We start from the raw sequence: 17,881 nt of genomic DNA, 5'->3' as shown, positions 1-17,881 counted from the left end.
ATTTTCTTTAACACTTCTGCCTTAACACCAAACAAGGTGTCATGCTGTAATGGAGCATCTAATAATTTTGCTTTGACATGATCAGGCAAATTTTGTTCCTTTAACCAAGCATGCCTCCTAATGACAGAACCCATAACAGCAGCCCTGCAGGAGGCCTCCAGAGAATCAAAACCACATTGTAAAGTATGCTTTCCAACTTGTTCAGCTGCATGCAATAAATCCTGCATTTCCTTGTTTTCTGCACATTCAGAATTTATCAACATTTTCTGTTTAAGCTGTGACATAATATATTGCTGATATTTGAGCATATGAAACTGGCAATTTAAAGCCCTTATAGTCAAGGTAGCAGAGGTGTAAATCTTTTTTCCCCATCCGTCCAGTGCCCTAGTATCCCTGTCAGAGGGGGTAGTGTTTTTTGCAGTGGAAGCCTTTATCCCTTTGGGACCCTGAGAGAGTTTCTGGGTCAGCAGTAGGGTTTTTGAAAAGGAATTTATGAGAGTCAGGAGCCCTGTAGTATCTGTCCGGTTTAACCGGAGGTGGAGGTAAGGAGTCAGGGGTCAGACTAGACTCTGAAAAGACATCATCCACAATGTCCAACACAGGTGGAATAGCTAGGGGCCTGTGTTGTGGTAGTAAAAGGAAGTCTCTGAGCCTTTTCTTAGATTCTGAATAATCTTGGCTCTCCCAGTGGAAATGTTCCCTCATAGTATGCAAGGTTTCCCCAAAAGAGTAGTCCTCAGGAGGAGAGGCTGAAGGGATAGATTCTTCAGCATCAGAATCCTCATAGGGAGGAAGTGAGTATTCCTGATCAAAAGAGGAATCAGAAGAAATGGAAACCTGATCTGAAGATTCATAGTCTGTCTCTTGCCTAGGCCTTTTATCAGGAGGGGGATGGGAACCCCTGATCAAAGTAATTAAGTCTTCGGCCATTCTGAGCATCTGTTTTTTGGGCATGGAAGCCTGTCCTTGAGGCTGTTGTACTTGTTTCTTTGTCTTTAAAGGTGCTTTAGTCTTTGCCTTTGTAGCTGAAGTCGTTTTAATGTACAACTGAGTAGGTCTGAAAACACCCTCAGAAGCCCATGCCTGCACAGCGGCTCCAGACCCATCCGAGGGGATAGTCTCAGAGGGTCCAATACCTTGAGTTTCCAGTGGTCCAGTCGATTCCACGTGGGAGTCGGTAGCGGCCTGCGGCTCTAAGGTAGCGGGCGTCAGGGGCTGCGAAGGCACATCACTGAGAACCGGCGACTGGCTTAGAAGAAGCCTCGTAGTTGGTTTTGGACCTCGGCTGCCTGACCTTTTCTTTTTCTCCGCGTTTCTTATGAACGCCAGGTAGTCGGATGGCTATCCGTCGACATCGTATAATTAAATTTTCTGCCAAAATCGCGAAATGCAAAATCGTGCCAACGCTTAATAGTGTGTTGGTTAAATCTAGCACAAAACCGACAACTAGAAACGTCGTGGTCAGGGCCTAGGCAAGGAATACAGTAAGAATGAAAGTCCTTATGAGGTATTTGCTTCCCACAAGAAATACAATTATTAACTTTTTCTGACATCGGACTGGAGCAAGAAAAAAGTTTCCCCAACGGGGTACTTAGCTTTAAATGAAGACTTCGGATCTGAAATTCGAACACGAAAATCTCAGGAGTTGGGCAACCGGCACTTACGAACTACTTCGGGCAACGCGCGGCAAGAAAGACTAAAGAAAATGGCATCAGCTGCATCTTTTAAACCCCTGACGCTCTGACTTAAGGGAAGAGGCGACAGCAACCGACGCCAAACCAGGACTTTGGAATTCAGGCCGACTGAGAGCAGCCTGCCAGCAGGATAAGCCCATTTGTAATGGCTGCAACAGTGAAACACAAAGAACATCTGCAAAGCCACCAAGTACAACAGCAAGACACCAACAGAGAGAGAGAGGGTGGGGAACAATACTACAGCTACTAGCCTACACTCTTTTAGACAGTAAACACTACAGAAATGTTTATCACAGCAGAAGAACAGCAGTGAGCCACAAAATGAAGTTTTTTAAACAGATAAAGTAGCAAGGAGAGACTACAGAATGCTTTTAACTGCAAACAAATCAGTTGTATGATACACTATGAGAAAATTTCCAGTTAATACCTTTCACACAGTGAAGCTAAAAAGCTTTACAAACAGTGGGACAGTAAAAACCTTATTTATCACACCCTGTAAGGCAGACAATTTATTTCAACTGTGCAGATTAGTTAAAAGCAATAAAATACAGTAAAAAGTATGTAGCAGGCAATAAAAAATGCTATACATAAACTGCTAGAAGCAATAACTAGCAAAAATAATAAAAAAAAAAAAAAAAACCCAGGAAACTTATTGTTTATATATATATATATATATATATATATATATATATATATATATATATATATATTATACACACTATACACACACACACATATATACATCTCAGATCAGAGTTGTAGTCAATGTCCCGCTCAGTGTTTTTGCTTCACATTTTTGGTCCATTTTTCATAAAATTGTGGTTGTCTGGCAAATTAGTGGCAAACCATTAAAGATTAAAGTTAGAAAATAATGACAGACATTTGAGTTTCAGATTTCATACCCTTCAGAAAATTCATACTAATGCAAGACCTACTATTCTACTATATTTCTAGGTTAATAAGAGCAATACTTAAAAATTGCCCTTCTTTTTGGGCCTTTGTTCCTCTTCTATTTATGTCTCTCTCCAGATTTCTTGCTTTGAGGTGGAGAGGCATGACAAATGTGTCGGGGCCATCACCGTCAGCCAGAGACTTTTCAAAATGGGACATACTTGTTGCACCCCACTCCCCCATGTAGTGACTCTGGATGTGTCCAAGCAAGGCAAGGAGCAGTTATGCAGTGTATGTGTGCAGAGTATCCCCCCATCCAAGGTAGACACAAGTACTACAAAGGCTTTTCATCTGTCCTTGATTTTGCAGAACGTTCTGGTTTTCTGTCATATTTTTTATACTGTTGATTTATGCCACTTATTTAAAAAATGCATGCTGTTGCAGTGTCTGCTGCTCTGTGTTTAAGTAGCAATGCTTTAATGACCATCAGGCAAGTTTGTCGGAGATTGTAAAATGCAAGTAAGCTTTAATAAGCATACTGTTAAAGAATTACCAACATTGAAAGCCTTTTTGTTGTTGCCATGCAGAGAAAATTTACATAACTAGATAACGTACAAGGCCTTGGGTATTGAAATGCATATGACAGTATTTGTAATAAAGGACATGATTACAGTATTTTCAGAAGATCATTATATTTGTTGGAGACTTGCAGTCATCTTTGCAGGCTTTACCCGTAAACTAAACAGAATGCCAATCTATCATGTGTGGTCCATAACCTGTGCAGTAATCCTTTAAGCAATTTATCTTTAGCTTGTTTCTTGTTTGCTTTACTTTTATCACATTTTGCCCATGAAACAAGTAGATCGTTGTTGTCAGGCAGCAGGTCTTTTCTGGATAAGAAGCATTTTTACAAGTCGGGGTATCACAGAGCTTGCTACTTTCAGCATGTTACTTGGTACTTTTATAAAATATAAATTATAATTAGAACTGCAGTGTAAGAAGTGGTTTGAGTTGAGTGCTGCTTGTTTTTTTTTTTGACTGGCATTCCAGTAATGTACTTAAAAAGTTATTTTCATGCCTCACAACCTTTTTGTTTCCATCTAGATATTAAGTAAGTTGTCATGTAGCCAATGCGTTGAAATATTTTTTTCTTCTACACTTCATTTTGTCTTGATTGGACTCTTATGACAGTTTGGCACCCAGGGCAGCGTATTTAATTAAAACCCAGTTTTTGTGGTTTTGAGCATATCTCCACCCTTTTCTGGTTGGCTACACCCCTTCCTGTTGGCCCCACCCATTTAACAGTCTCCTGCAGCCCCCCCTTTGATTTGAAGTCACCAGCTGCCACTGAAGATGTCTGAAACTGCAATGTCTGTCAATATTCAAGTGTCCTGAACCCTAAATGATGCCAGGAAAAACAGAAATTTTATGAGGAACAGACCGAAAATACGAGGCAAAAATCTGGACAGTTGCAACCTCAGCACCAATCTCGAAACTGCCTATGGGAAAAAAGGTTGTTGAAGGGTAACTGCAGTCTACTGTGACTGTGCATAGACAGGGAGTAACATCCATCATCTAAAAGCCATAGGTGACAGTTTGGAAGAAAGAGGTGTTGGGGGAGGGTGAAGCGGATGAAAAAGAAAAAAAAAAAAATAAGACAACAGAAATCTAACATTGGGTGCAAAACTGGTGCAATTACCATAATGTTGTCTATTTTGTCCACTCAAACATATGGGAAGCTGTCAAACTGGGCAGCATCAAGGAAAGACATTCCTGAGTATGATGGAGTCAACCGATGAGTGTGATCTGGACTGAGTGCCCAAATTATAGTGAGACGCAAAGGTGTGTACCGTTGACCGGGTGGCTGCAGCACAGAAGTCATCAATGGATAATCCTCTAAATCTCTTCCTGGTTACTGTGGTAACTTTTCCTAGCTGACAGTTTCTGTGAAGCAGAAAGAATATTGACTACTGTGGGGGAATAACTCACCCTTCTGGAATGCCTCCTACAGGTCCAAGTCCATAAAATTAACCACATTACTTAAATTAAAGTACTTAAATTAAAAATAGAGGAACCATGCAGTTAATTTCATGGATTTCTGACTCAGAAGAGGCAATCCAGACGGAGTTATTAGACCTGGATAATGATCCAATATCCATGGAGGATGCAATAAAAAAGCTACAATGTAGGGAAACCATGTCTGCTCATGCCAAAAGGGAGCAATCACCATAGCCTTTCACTGCCTTGCTTTCTGCAAGAATCCGTTCATTAAAGGCAAAGAAAGGAAGAAAGGCATATAGGAGACATGGGGGGGGGGGGGTCAACTGTGGACCAGAACATACCAGGATGACTCTCCCTGTGGAAGGATCAGGGCAAAATACCTGCTGCATTTATTGTTTAGAAAGGATGCAAAAACATCACAGCAAGGCTGGCCCCAGCTACTGAAAACTGTTTACGTCACTTCAGGATTGAGGTACCACATGAGGCATCAGCACTGCCCTGCATAGTTTGTCCGCAAGTACACTGCAGGACCGCAGGACCCCAGGATATGAACTGCTATTAGAAAGCATTCAGGTTCTAGCATATTTGTTGACGTATCAAACAACATTCACATTACCTGTCTGAATGGAAATCACAAACTTCGGAAGGAGGGGCCTGAAATGCCTGCAATGGTAGAAGCACTACTCACACCTCCAAGACACTGATGTGAAGGTTAGTCTCTTGCTAATGACCATGAACCTCGGGTCATTTTCCTTTCAAAATGCACCCCACCCAACCAAGAAGGGATGTGTCTGTGGTCAATGTTGTTAATCTGTCTGGAAAGGGCATCCCTCTGTCACAAATGAGGATGTGATCCACCAAGTTATGTGCTTTTTGCAGATCTGGACTTTTGAATGCAGAGGGTATGTGAATTGAGACCACTGTATTGCTAAGATCCATTGCAGTACTCTCAAAATAACTGGCGAATGGACACTTGAAAACTGTGAATGTCTGTGAATGTCATTTGACCCATCAGCCAACAGGATTAATCTTGGTGGTGGTTCAGAACTCGAAGAGCTGTTAGATGAAGTGACTGGACCCTGAACTGAGGAAGGCTGACTGAAGTCTGGTGTTTAAGTGGCATCCTATGAATTCGAGTTGGAGTCAGCTGACATTTTGGCAGGTTTATGGAAATTCCTAATTTCAGAAGCAGCTGGAGTACTTGATCCCTGCGTGTGATGAGAAGTTGCTCAGTGGGGACAGTTTGCAGTCAGTCTTCAAGATAAGGGAAGACTTGGATCCCCAGAAGGCGCATGTGTGCAGTTACCACTGCCATGATCCTGGTGAAGACCCTAGGGGGACTGTGGAGAGACTGAATGGCAAGTGCTCTGAACTGAAAATGACTGTCTTCCAGCTGGAAGAAAAGAAAAATCTCCAGGAATGCTTCGTTATTTGGACTGGATCTGCTCTAAGGATCTCCACGACACTTGCTATCCCATCATCCTTCCTCAGAAGAGGCAAAGTAGACTGAACCGTTACCATTGGGAATCTTGTCTGTCTTACAAACTAGTTTAGACGATGGAGATCCAAAATGGCTCTAAGATCCAGTCTATGGTACTAAAAAGACCATGGAGTAGACTCCAGACTCGACTGCTTTTAGGGGGCTTGGCTAGATTACTCTTTTTCTAGCATGTTTTGAAATTTCTATGGCCATTAAATCTCAGAGACAGGAACATTGGGGACTTTCCTTTTTCTATGGTGAGACAGAAAATGGGACTTAACAGCACCCATGAATTTGATATTATGTACCAAGCTAGAGGGTGCAAAGAGATGCCCCCCCTACTACGTCCACAGAGCAGTAGTCAGGCAACGGTTCAAGAGTGCAGACAGGCTTTCTTGGAAAATGGGCCATGAAAGCTTTGACTGGGTGGTCCGCCTCTGCCACTTGGGTGTCATCTGTTTAAAATTACCTCTCCCTCTGCCTCAGGGAGGTTTATCACATTGGGCATCAAGGAAAAAACTCGGATTTGCAGAACCACAACTTCTTCCCCAATCTCTGGTTCCTAGAGAAAGTTCTTTACGGGGTGGAGAAGCGTACTCCCACTGCAGAGAGAGTCTTACCATCTTACTCCAATAAACCACCAAGACTGTGAATACATGGCCAGTAGCCAAATGGTTTATCTTGCCATCTAACTGGTTTCTGGTAAGTGCATCCTTGTCTTCTGGTCCAAACAAGGTTGAAACATTATACGGGGCATTAATAAAGGGCAGCTTAAAAGCCTTCCACAAAGTCACATCCAGGCACGGTGACAATACTAGTGCCTGCTGCTCTGGTTATGCCATCTGCTACATCAAAAAGACATGACACATGGCTACATTAGAGGAGGACTGAAAGTAAAAAGCTGGGAGTCTTTTGAATATTTGCAGACAACACCTCTGAGTGTGACTCTGATTGCTTTAGTAAGTCTCATTTGAAACTTGCCTAATGAGCTAGGTAGTTCATCGAACTAAATGAAAAAAAAAAAATGAATGACTCATACACCCGCTTCCCAAACTGTCCATCACCCTAGACTGTTAGTGAGATGAATATATGAGCTTTCTTCCAATAGCTTTCTTTCTTTTGTGGCCCCTGCCACCAGCACAGTATCTACAGGTGGACCCTTATTCCAGTGCGTTCCACCTGCTGGCACAGACAATATATGATCGGCTTTCTTCAGTATGGGTTCCACCAAATCAGAGTCCTTTTACGCACACTGAGACAACAAGTCGACAAGTGGGTCAATGGGGGAACCCCCCTCCACAGACTATGCTGGTCTGGAACCAAAAGCCTCCAAGAATACAGACTCATCTACAGAAGGGTCTTGGGATGTCCAACTCCCTTCTCTGTTTCATTAACTTTACATGGTCAACAAATTAAACATTTTTAGAGAGGTAGCGAGGGGAACCCTCTCCTTCCTCTAAGTCAGTATACCTTCTGTGAAGTATTCATGAAGAGTCCAAGTGCTTCCACTCGCACATCTGTTTTCTGGGGACACCTTCTGGGGGGGGGGGGGGTCTAGTAGAGAGGTCAGAATCAGACAGGGAGCAAACAATGCGGACTTCCTCAGAAACCCTTAGTGCCATCTATCCCTGTACAACAGGATGAAAAGGTGAAGAAGCAGAGTGCAGATGGGGTTTAGATGGAACCAAACTGGCTGAAGATACCTTGTCTTTGTTATCTGCCAAAACCCTTTCAAAGTGCTCAAAAGCCAGGGCTGCTTTTGGAACAGATGATTCTCTCTGTTTGGAAGAGGGGGAAACCTCAGCACCAATGAGCCCCTGCCCCGAAGCCAATCACAGATCTGAGCAATCAAAAGCTGAAGCCCCAAGAGGAAAAGAGAGCTCCGAGAATGTATGTGTCGACTCATCCCCCTGGAACTCTGCTCCGAAGCTTCTGCTCCAAGTCTAATTTTGATCCAATAGCAGAGTTGAGACAGACTGGGAAGATGGTCACTGTCAAAGACTCAAGAAGCTCAGGTGCTGACAAAGGTGCCATGGTTACAATTGGTTTTGGTAAAAACAAACCCAAAGGTCAGGTAGGCATGGACTATTACATAGGAGGGTAAGTTGGCCAGCACACGGTAGCTTCCCAGGGGACAGTGCCAGTATAATTCCAAGCTGCATCTACGTTCCCAAGAATTTCCTCATCATCCTTTCGACGTAGACTTCTGCAAGGTCTGTTCGTTCAAGTGGATGACACTACCGATGATGGTTGAGAATATAGTCTCTCTTGGAGAAGTGAAGACTGGAATCTATAACTTACTGGTCCTGGCAAGTAACTGGATATTGCGTCAGAAGGGATTGTCAGACCTGATCTTCTGGACATTTTACGATCAGGGCCAACAGAGGTCGTCAGCTCTGGAGACCTACCTCTTCATAGATTTAGATGGGACTTCCTCCTTTCCTTTTCGATCTTATAATCTTTATTCTCCATGTCTCTGTCTTGCCCCTTCATCTTCAACTTTTCTTTCGTTGGAAGGTGAACGACGAAAGGGTAGCCCCATCTGTGCGGGAAGGAGCCCCTCTAAAATGAGTTTGTCCTTCTGGTCTGGATGGACCCTAAGCTGAAGGCTGCACAGGACTGACACTATGTCTAGGTGAAGAGCACAGAGACCATAAGCACATATGGAGTGTGGGCCCTGAAGTGAGTTTGTGCCCACACTCCAAAAATTTCTTAAAATCCTGTAGATTCCAGCACATTAAATAATGCAAGAAAAAAACAGAAATTTCTGATAGCAAAAAGTACAAACTATTCTAATATATCTTTCAATAGCTACCGAAATAGTTCTTGCAGATTGTCAGAGACATCAAAGACCTTAACCCTAGAATAACCACCACCACTTACCTACTACTAAACATTTATCTAAACATGTCTAAGATAGATGGTAATATTAACAGCGAGAGAAAAACTCTCACGACAGAAGAGGACCAGTAACAATAAAACATAAAAATCCTGCTGATAACAGAGCTCTCTGCACATTCGAGACATTCAAGCAGCAAACAAGATCTGAGCACCTGAGGTACAGCACAGGAGTTTATGGGTAGGGGAAGAGTCAGAGCTCTGGTTCCAATAAGCCTCAACATCTGCACAAAGATGGGATCCCATCAGATCCGATGAAAATAAATAACACTGGATCATATAACACTTTTGTGTAGATGTTCATGAAATTAGAATGCACTATTGAAGAGAAAATTAAGAACTATGCACAATCATATTTTATACATTACTAAGATTTTTAAATGCAAACAAATTATAAAATGTCAAGTTTTGAGACCCCCTGCTCATATACACAACAACAGGATTACCCCATGGCTCCTCATATCAGGAAGATTCAGGCAAATAGTCTGCATTTGCTTCTTACATCCTTTTGAACCCAACACCAACAGTTGTGTCCAGTGCAGCCCCAGCCCCCCTCCCCAAAAAGCTGTTGCCTTCAAAGAAATGGAACATACTTGGTCAGCTAACATGAGCACCGTTTTCATTGTGAATCGGCGGGAACAGAAGTTAAAAAGGTCTTCAAGGCTGGGTCCAAGGAGATCCATAACTAGTACATTATAGTCTTTCTCCTGACCATACCACCTGCAGATAAAGAAAACAGAAAAGTCATATTTTTTAAATAAATGAATAAAAACACACAGTTATCAAATAATCAATTAGCAGCTTACATTTCAAACACCTTGGTGCTGCAAAATAAGACGATACACATTTTGCAAAGTATTCAAAGTAGAAACACATAATTTAAATGTTAAATAGGACATTCTCAACAAATTACACCTGCAGAAAAAGAAAGAGTAATGCAAGTTACCCACCACAACAATCGCCTTCCTGAGATGTACCTCTGGCTGCAGGACCACATACCACAGGCCCAAAGACCATTAACAATGTTTTCTTCCTTGATCGTACCCGAACCAGTCAGTCATACTATAGAATGATAGTCCCAAGTTCCTTCCTGGTGTGCTGTGTATTGTAAACAGCAGCATTCCAAATAGCAAGAGAAGAAGGAATTGAAGGAGATTAAACACTACCAATTAAAAGGAGATACAGAAAATGTGAAGGTTGGATCTGGGGTTGTGAGCTGTACTGTAAAAATCGAATAAATCTCTAAAGGACAGTCATTATGTTGCACAACACCCAACTGTTTTATATTACTTCAAAATTACTTCAGCTGGGGAAAAAACCCTCAAAGATCAAGAAGTGAAATGGGCTCTCTGATGAAGGACTGTATGGAGCTACACATTTCAGAACACACAGTCAATCTGAAACACCTGTTACATGTGTTAGCCAAGGACCACGTCACAGCCACAAAAATCACTCTTCAGAAAAGGTAATACATTGTCAAAACAACTACTCAAGAAAACCCTACGCACACCTTTCAGGTATGGATGCAAAGGAAATAATTAGCGATCAAGACAAAACACGAGTCATTTTACTGCCCCTTGGCATAGCACAAGAACCACAGAATTCATTCTAAAGCATGTGCACTCTTAAAATATTTACTTATATATTTAATGATATTCACGTCATGTATGTAACAAGTGGTCTCTTGAACTGCATCACTTTGCAAAGAAAAGGTCTTAGAAGGGTCTTGTTAAGATTAGAGAAAGTAGCATGCTAAGGAACAACCCTTGGCTTAATATAAAATGCTAAAATACTTAATGTTTAAGTTTTTTTTTTTTTTTTAACAAAGCAATGCAACAATAAAAAAAAACGAGAACAATGAAAATAAAATGACAATATGTCAATATCAGTCATAAGCAATACTAAAAAGACTTTTTTAAAGACCTTCTTAAAAAGGATCAGAATGGAGTCTCTCACCTACTGAGTAAGGAGGTAAAGGACCTAATGGGAAAAGGATTTCACACTAGATGCCTCTAACAATGTCTCCTTAGTACCAGACAGAAAGAAACTATATTATGAACAACTAAGAAGTGCGCTTATGGATGGAAGTGTTTAACTTGAGTGATCTTCCTTACTTGCAAGCATTATGACAACAGATTGCACCTGGTCTGAATCATTACACTGCCCTATACCATACCTAGGTTAACTTTGTTCATTAATTCTAGTTCGCCACCAGCATAAAATCTAATTTGTATAAGAGAGGGCACTAACATCTTAAAGTGGTATGAAAAGTCTTGGCTGCTTGCTGACCATCTTCTTACTTAGTGTTTTACAAACTGTGCAGTACTCCTATTCTAGCAGAAGTGAAGTACAGTTGTACAAGAAAACTTGGCAGATGTTCAAATGAATGCTCCAGCAGCCTTAGTTATACAAGTCATATTCTACCTAGGATATAAGAACCTGACAGCTTCGAAAGCTTCAGGGCACCTTCTACACGCTCAAAACATTAGGCAGCTCTAGCAAATGTTGGAGCGCCAAGCCCTTCAGCATTTCATGCCAAGGGAGGCGAAGATCTAAAAAGACATCGCTAGGAGTAAAGAATTGTTTCTATATATTATATATGCATACATTCGTGTACATGTGCAACACAGTTTATATATATATATATATATATATATATATATATATATATATATATATATATATATATACACACACACACACATATATATATATATATATATACACATATATATATATATATATATATATATATATATATATATATATATATAATATACACACGTGTGTGTGTGAGATTTTATTTATATATATATATATATATATATATATATATATATATATATATATATATATATATCTATATATATCTATATCTATATGGATCTCCTTCTAGATCCTGAATTACCATAATGTCGACTTTCAGAATGTCGAGACCAGACACCCAAATGGTGAGAATACTGAAAGTTTAAATGTACGATTTTCAAAAATATCTAAAATTATATAGGAAAGTCTTGTTTCTGCTGCAGAGTGGATAAGTTAGTTAAAATTAAATAATGTTATTTACAGCTAGGAAGTTAGGATATTTGGTTTGTATTTTTGTAATACTAGAAACCGTACTAAAATTGTTAGAATATTTAATGTTGTACATGTTCAAGATTGGAAAAGGTTTGTTTTTATATGTCCTAAGTGTAACAATTAATTTTAAAAGTTCTGAATGGTATTGATGCTTGTGTAAGTTAAGCGTTGAAAAGAGGTGTGCTTACCTTCACAGGTTAAAACATTTTGCTCTTTTTTTTAAATGCGTCACGGAATTCTTTTGCAGTTCCTGCTTCGTACGGTGGTGGAGTACATGCATAGCCCACTGGGTGATTGCAGCACAGATGTGGGCGTGCCTTGGGGGGTTTACACTTTTAGTCAATGTGGTGTGATCTTGGCTGGTAGATTTAATTTGAAGGAGTGTGGGGTACAGGGGGCATTAAGAAAAAATTATTTAATACGGTGTGAGGTAGTTGGAGAGTGGGGTTGATTAGGGCAGGCTTTTTGTTCCCGGTGCAGTTAGCATTAGTAATATAATATTTCCTGTGAATTAACGTAGTAGAACTTAACAGAGTTGTAAAACTTAAGGAGGTATTAACCTATTTAAGAAGTCTACTTCTATTTTACATCAGTATTCACTGCTGTGATAAACTGCACTGTAAACTTGCGGTATTCTAAGGATTCGAGTGTTTGAACTCGACATTCTGGTAATTTGGGATCAAGAAGTAGATGCATATTATTTTTAAATAAATATAATATATAAAAGTCACACACGGATAATATATATATATATATATATATATATATATATATATATATATATATATATATATATATATATATATATACATACATACATACACACACACATTATATATATATATATATATATATATATATACACACAAACATTATTTTGTGTCTTTCAGCTTTTCCCGGTTAGGGGTCGCCACAGCAGAACTTTTTGTGTCTTTCAGCTTTTCCCGGTTAGGGGTCGCCACAGCAGAACTACGGTCCGCTAATGATTGGTAGTGGATTTTTACGTACCGGGTTACCAGCCCTGACGCACAACCTTCAACGAAGGTACGCCCCATTCACGTATGCCTCCACACAGAAGACTTTCTGAGAATCGAACGGGACAACGTCTTGCTATGAGGCGACAACGCTACCGCAGCAACACCACCGCAGTACACATGCACACATTATACACACATATGTATATATATATATATATATATATATATATATATATATATATATATATATATATATATATACATATGTAGAGAACAACTTGTTACCACTCCCACAAGAGGGGAAAACATACTGGACCTGATCATCACCAACATGGAGGCTCTATGCTCGAGACCAGAAGTGTATCCCTCACTGGTAAATTCAGACCATAAACTAATCTCACTGGATATTCACAACCCGACCCCACCCCCTGCCCAGAAAACCATAGTGAAAAACTTCTCAAGCAAATTTCACACTCCTCAAAACCGAGGTGGAATGCTTCAAAGCCCCCGGGCCTGTGGAAAATATGTCCCAGCCGCAGAATCCTTTATAAACGCATTCTATGAACACCTTCAGGAATGCATGGATCCTGCAATCCCAAATAAAACCAAGACCCAATCCTCCAAAGGCAGGTGTCCTGTCTGGTGGACCCCAGCCATAAACAAACTATACAATAGAAGGAGGAAGCTACTACATGATAGAGCAAATTCCCAAAAAGGGAAGGCATCTCTGATCAGAATTAGCAAAAAACTATGGGCACTCATAAAATTGTCTAAGGCCAGCTTCGAGAGAAAAATTGCACAGGACACTAAGGATAATCACAAGGCTTTCTTTAGTTATGTTAGGAACCTGGGTGGGAATTCCCAGATATGCTCAGAATTAGTCAAAAATGACAAAAAATACACCGAACCCACAGACATTGCCAACATCCTAGCTGACAGGTTCAGCGCAAACTCCACCACCACCAAAAGGGCAAATATCTATCCCAGCAGAGTGCTGCCCCCCTGACATCTCAGATGCTCAGGTAAGAGCCGCCCTCTCCAAAGCAAAAAACACAGCATCAATGGGACCAGACGGTGTCCCGGGATGCGTCCTACATGAACTCCAAGAAGAGCTAAACCCAAACATAAAACTACTGTTCAATCTCAGCCTTACTACAGGATATGTACTCAAAGAGTGGCGTACACCAACAGTGGTCCCTCTCTACAAAGGTGGTGCCTCAACGGATCCTGGAAACTATCGCCCCATAAGCCTGACTAGCTTGGTCTGCAAAGCTATGGAAGGATCATCATGGGACCTCATAAATAAAGATATTGGGGACCTACAGACATTGGATCCTACCCAGTTCGGCTTTATTAAGGGCAGATCCTGCCTCTTAAACCTGGTCGATTTCTATGAAACAGTCACCAAGGCCATTGATGAGTGGAAGATGGTCCACACAGCCTACCTGGACCTCGCAAAAGCCTTCGATACAATACCCCACTCGGGCATTATAGATAAGCTCACCAGCTTAAATATAAACCTCTATGTCACTAGATGGGTTGCAAACTGGCTCAAGGAATGAACCCACATGGTTAGAATTGCTGGAGCCATGTCAGACTCCAAACCAGTTACAAGTGGCGTCCCACAAGGCTCAGTCCTGGGACCTCTCTTGTTCAGTATATATTTCTCGGAGGTACAGGCCAACACGGAAGGACTGTGGCTGACCAAGTTCGCAGATGACTGCAAACTAGGTGCCATAATAGACTCTCAAGCAGACACAAGCATCCTACAAAAGGGCCTCATAGAAACAGACAACTGGTGCCAGAGCCATGGCCTCAAGCTAAACGCCACAAAGTGTATAGTCACCCCCTTTGGCAAAAACAAAGTACCCACAAATTACCACATAGGTGGTAATCCATTAAGTACAGAAGAAGTAATTAGGGACCTGGGGACCCAAGTTGATAGCAATCTCTCATCTGAAAACCACGTGGCCAAAGTGGTTAGAAAAACATTTTATATAGCCCACCTAATCATGAAGGGATTCACATCTAGATCAGGGGAGGTCATCGTGCCTCTTTACTCATCCCTCAGCAGGCCCATAGTCGAGTACAATGCCCCTTTTGGGATGTACCTTACCAGACACCTGCAGCAACTGGAAAGACCCCAAAAGTACCTCACCAAGAGGATCAAAGGGCTCAAACAGATGCCATATGCTGCCTGGTTAGAGAAACTCCAGCTCTACTCAGTGGCATACCGCCTGCTCAGAGGCGATCTGTGCCTGACGTATAAAGCCATGTCCAACCCGGAATTAATGGACATGCTGCACCTCAGAAAATCCACATCCCATTGAGCTACACGCTCAAGAAACTTCAACCTCAGCACTGAAATAAATAGGACATGCTGGAGGGACAGATTCATAACCCAGAGGCTCCCTTCACTCTGGAATAAAATCCCAGTCCAGGTTAGGCAGAGTCCCTCACTGACTCTCTTTAAGAGGAATCTTGAGGAGTGGATGAAGATCGCAGGTTTACCCTGGGTATCACTTCTTTGTCACTATCAGACAGAGTCACAGTATACTAACCTCGAAAAAGGGCATAGCAAAATTCATTTAAAATGGGTGGTGAAAGCCAAACACACACTAGCTCGGCTTATAAATGCCCTAGGGCAGATATATATAGGTTCATACTAGGCTATTATACACACACACATATATATATATATATATATATATATATATAGTACAACCCTATAATTCCTATTCAGAACCCCCTCCTAGAAACAACTTAAACTTTATAACCATGACCATCACACAACTAAGTCTAGTCTGTCTTCTCATAATTATTTACAACACCACAAGTTATCACTCTAGCAAGATCCCTAAACTTAGTAGCACAACACTACATTATGCACTCTTGTATACAGACACCACACATTATAATATCTGCCCACAGTTATTCAAGAACTACATAACGGACCAATTCAGAACTAAACACGTATGCTCTCATTCCTACTGCAAAAAAACACTTCTCACACCCCTCACAACATCTGTATAACAATTTTAACTCCAGGATCACCATAAGTGGGGATATCCACCTCAACCCAGGTCCAAATCCATCCTGTCCAACACAACTGTCAGAACATAACACCACCACCTTCTTCATCCCTGGGCAAATCAACAACAGCAACAAAACCAACCATCTTTTAATGCTAAATATTAATATTAGAAGTATCAAAAATAAAATACATGAACTCCAGGCCACAATAGCTCACTACTCCCCAGACATAGCTGCTTTAACAGAAACCTGGCTAAATAAAAACATAGCTAACTCAGAAGTTCTCCCTGCCAGCTACAATATCATAAGACAAGACAGACCACTTCGTAAAAGGGGTGGAACTGCCTTACTGTACAAGTCCAACTTAACTGTCCGTCAATTACCAAACTCCTACCCCTCCCCCCAATAAATGGGACATACTTATCTCACAACAAAAAGTTCAGTTACAGGCTTGCTGTTCCTGAACTGTTTGAAAGTTTCTGTGAGGCCATTTTTGCTTGGGCTGAAGGAGGGTCTCTGTGTTTATCAGTGGCAGTGACTAACATTGAGCAGCTTGCCTGCCCCCCGGAGAGGTGGTTACTGACTTGAAACTGTAGTTTTATTGGCCACTAGGGGTCATTTCCATAACTCCTTCATTTGTCCTCGGAGGAGTGGTTTAGGGCAGTGACTTGTGGTTTGTTGGCCAATTTGTGTCATTTCCTGTCTTTTCCAGCCCCCTGCTATAAAGCACGCTTTAGCGATTTAGCCCGGGATTTAAGCGGAGTTGCTACTGTTGCACACTAGGGCAGCACCGGTTAAGCAGGTTTAAACTATTCAGGCTACCTAAAGTCCACTCTTCAAATTTTCCCTTAAAACTACCTTCCTCGAACTATACTACTGATCTAATCAGCGTATCCTATAATTAAAAAGATCATCTCTACTTGACTCCAAGTAGACTATTCTCTATCTGTTAAACGTAGCACTTGCTCCTACAGTACTTATTACCTTGATACGGCACTCTTGTCATAGATAGTACCCCAAAAAGGCAACCCCCCATTTCTCGGTCACCCACGTCCCCCAGAATCTTTTTTTAAAGTTTTTTGTCTATCCTTCTAGCATGTCGAGGATCAGTTGCTAGTGTCCTCTCCTGCTCAGCTGGTGAACCTGGGAATATTGAGGCAATGTTACAATTGCCTCATGTACACAGACAACCCTCTCCTCCTCCCACAAAACACAAATACATGCGAGAGATGCAACTATACAGCCAAACTGGAGGCTGAGCTCTCTCAACATAGGACTGGCAAGACCAGTCAGGAGGAGAAGGTTACCACACACTATAGACCCAGTCTCACATATTACCATTACAACCTCAAATCATACACATAAACACACAAAGACATACTCGAGGCTCTGATCAAAATCTACCAAAACAGCAGAGGCCACCAAAGCAGACACCCAAACAACCACCACCTCAGAACACAACACCTGCAACACATAGACCTCACAGTCAGAGTGTCAAACAGTCACAGCCCTTAAGGCCAAACACAATGCCAGACACACTAGTCATTGGTGACTCCATAGTCAGACACACTGGCGTCCGCTCACCAGACTGAGTAAGGAGAAGGTCACAGTAAGCTGCCTGTCGGGCTAGAATCCGCCACATAACGCAAGCACTCAGGTCTCTCAACAGCAGGTACAAATATGATTCAGTCATTGTCCACTCTGGTGTAAGCGACCTGAGGCGTACCTCCTGGGACTACATGAACAGCGACATTGGGGCGCTCTCTGGTTATGGAGCCCAGACAGGTATGGCCCTGACCTTGAGCAGAATCCTACCTCCACCAAGAATG

The 17,881-nt window shown here is 41.5% G+C and overlaps 1 protein-coding gene across 4 annotated transcripts in view; it reads right to left on the bottom strand.

Annotated features, from left to right (window-relative positions):
* The window catches only part of CSNK1A1 (casein kinase 1 alpha 1), a 1,314,414-nt gene that overhangs the window by 1,119,833 nt on the left and 176,700 nt on the right, over positions 1-17,881 (bottom strand). For all 4 annotated transcript variants that reach the window (XM_044067738.1, XM_044067739.1, XM_044067736.1 and 1 more), the window contains exon 3: positions 9,558-9,684. In XM_044067738.1, the coding sequence (XP_043923673.1) occupies positions 9,558-9,684 (127 nt within the window). The remainder of the gene's footprint in view (positions 1-9,557; positions 9,685-17,881) is intronic.

This window comes from Protopterus annectens, chromosome 3.part1 (genome assembly GCF_019279795.1).
Source record: "Protopterus annectens isolate FY-2018-M chromosome 3.part1, PAN1.0, whole genome shotgun sequence".
Taxonomy (NCBI): Eukaryota; Metazoa; Chordata; order Ceratodontiformes; family Protopteridae; genus Protopterus; species Protopterus annectens.
This window is presented reverse-complemented; position numbering and strand designations above follow the sequence as displayed.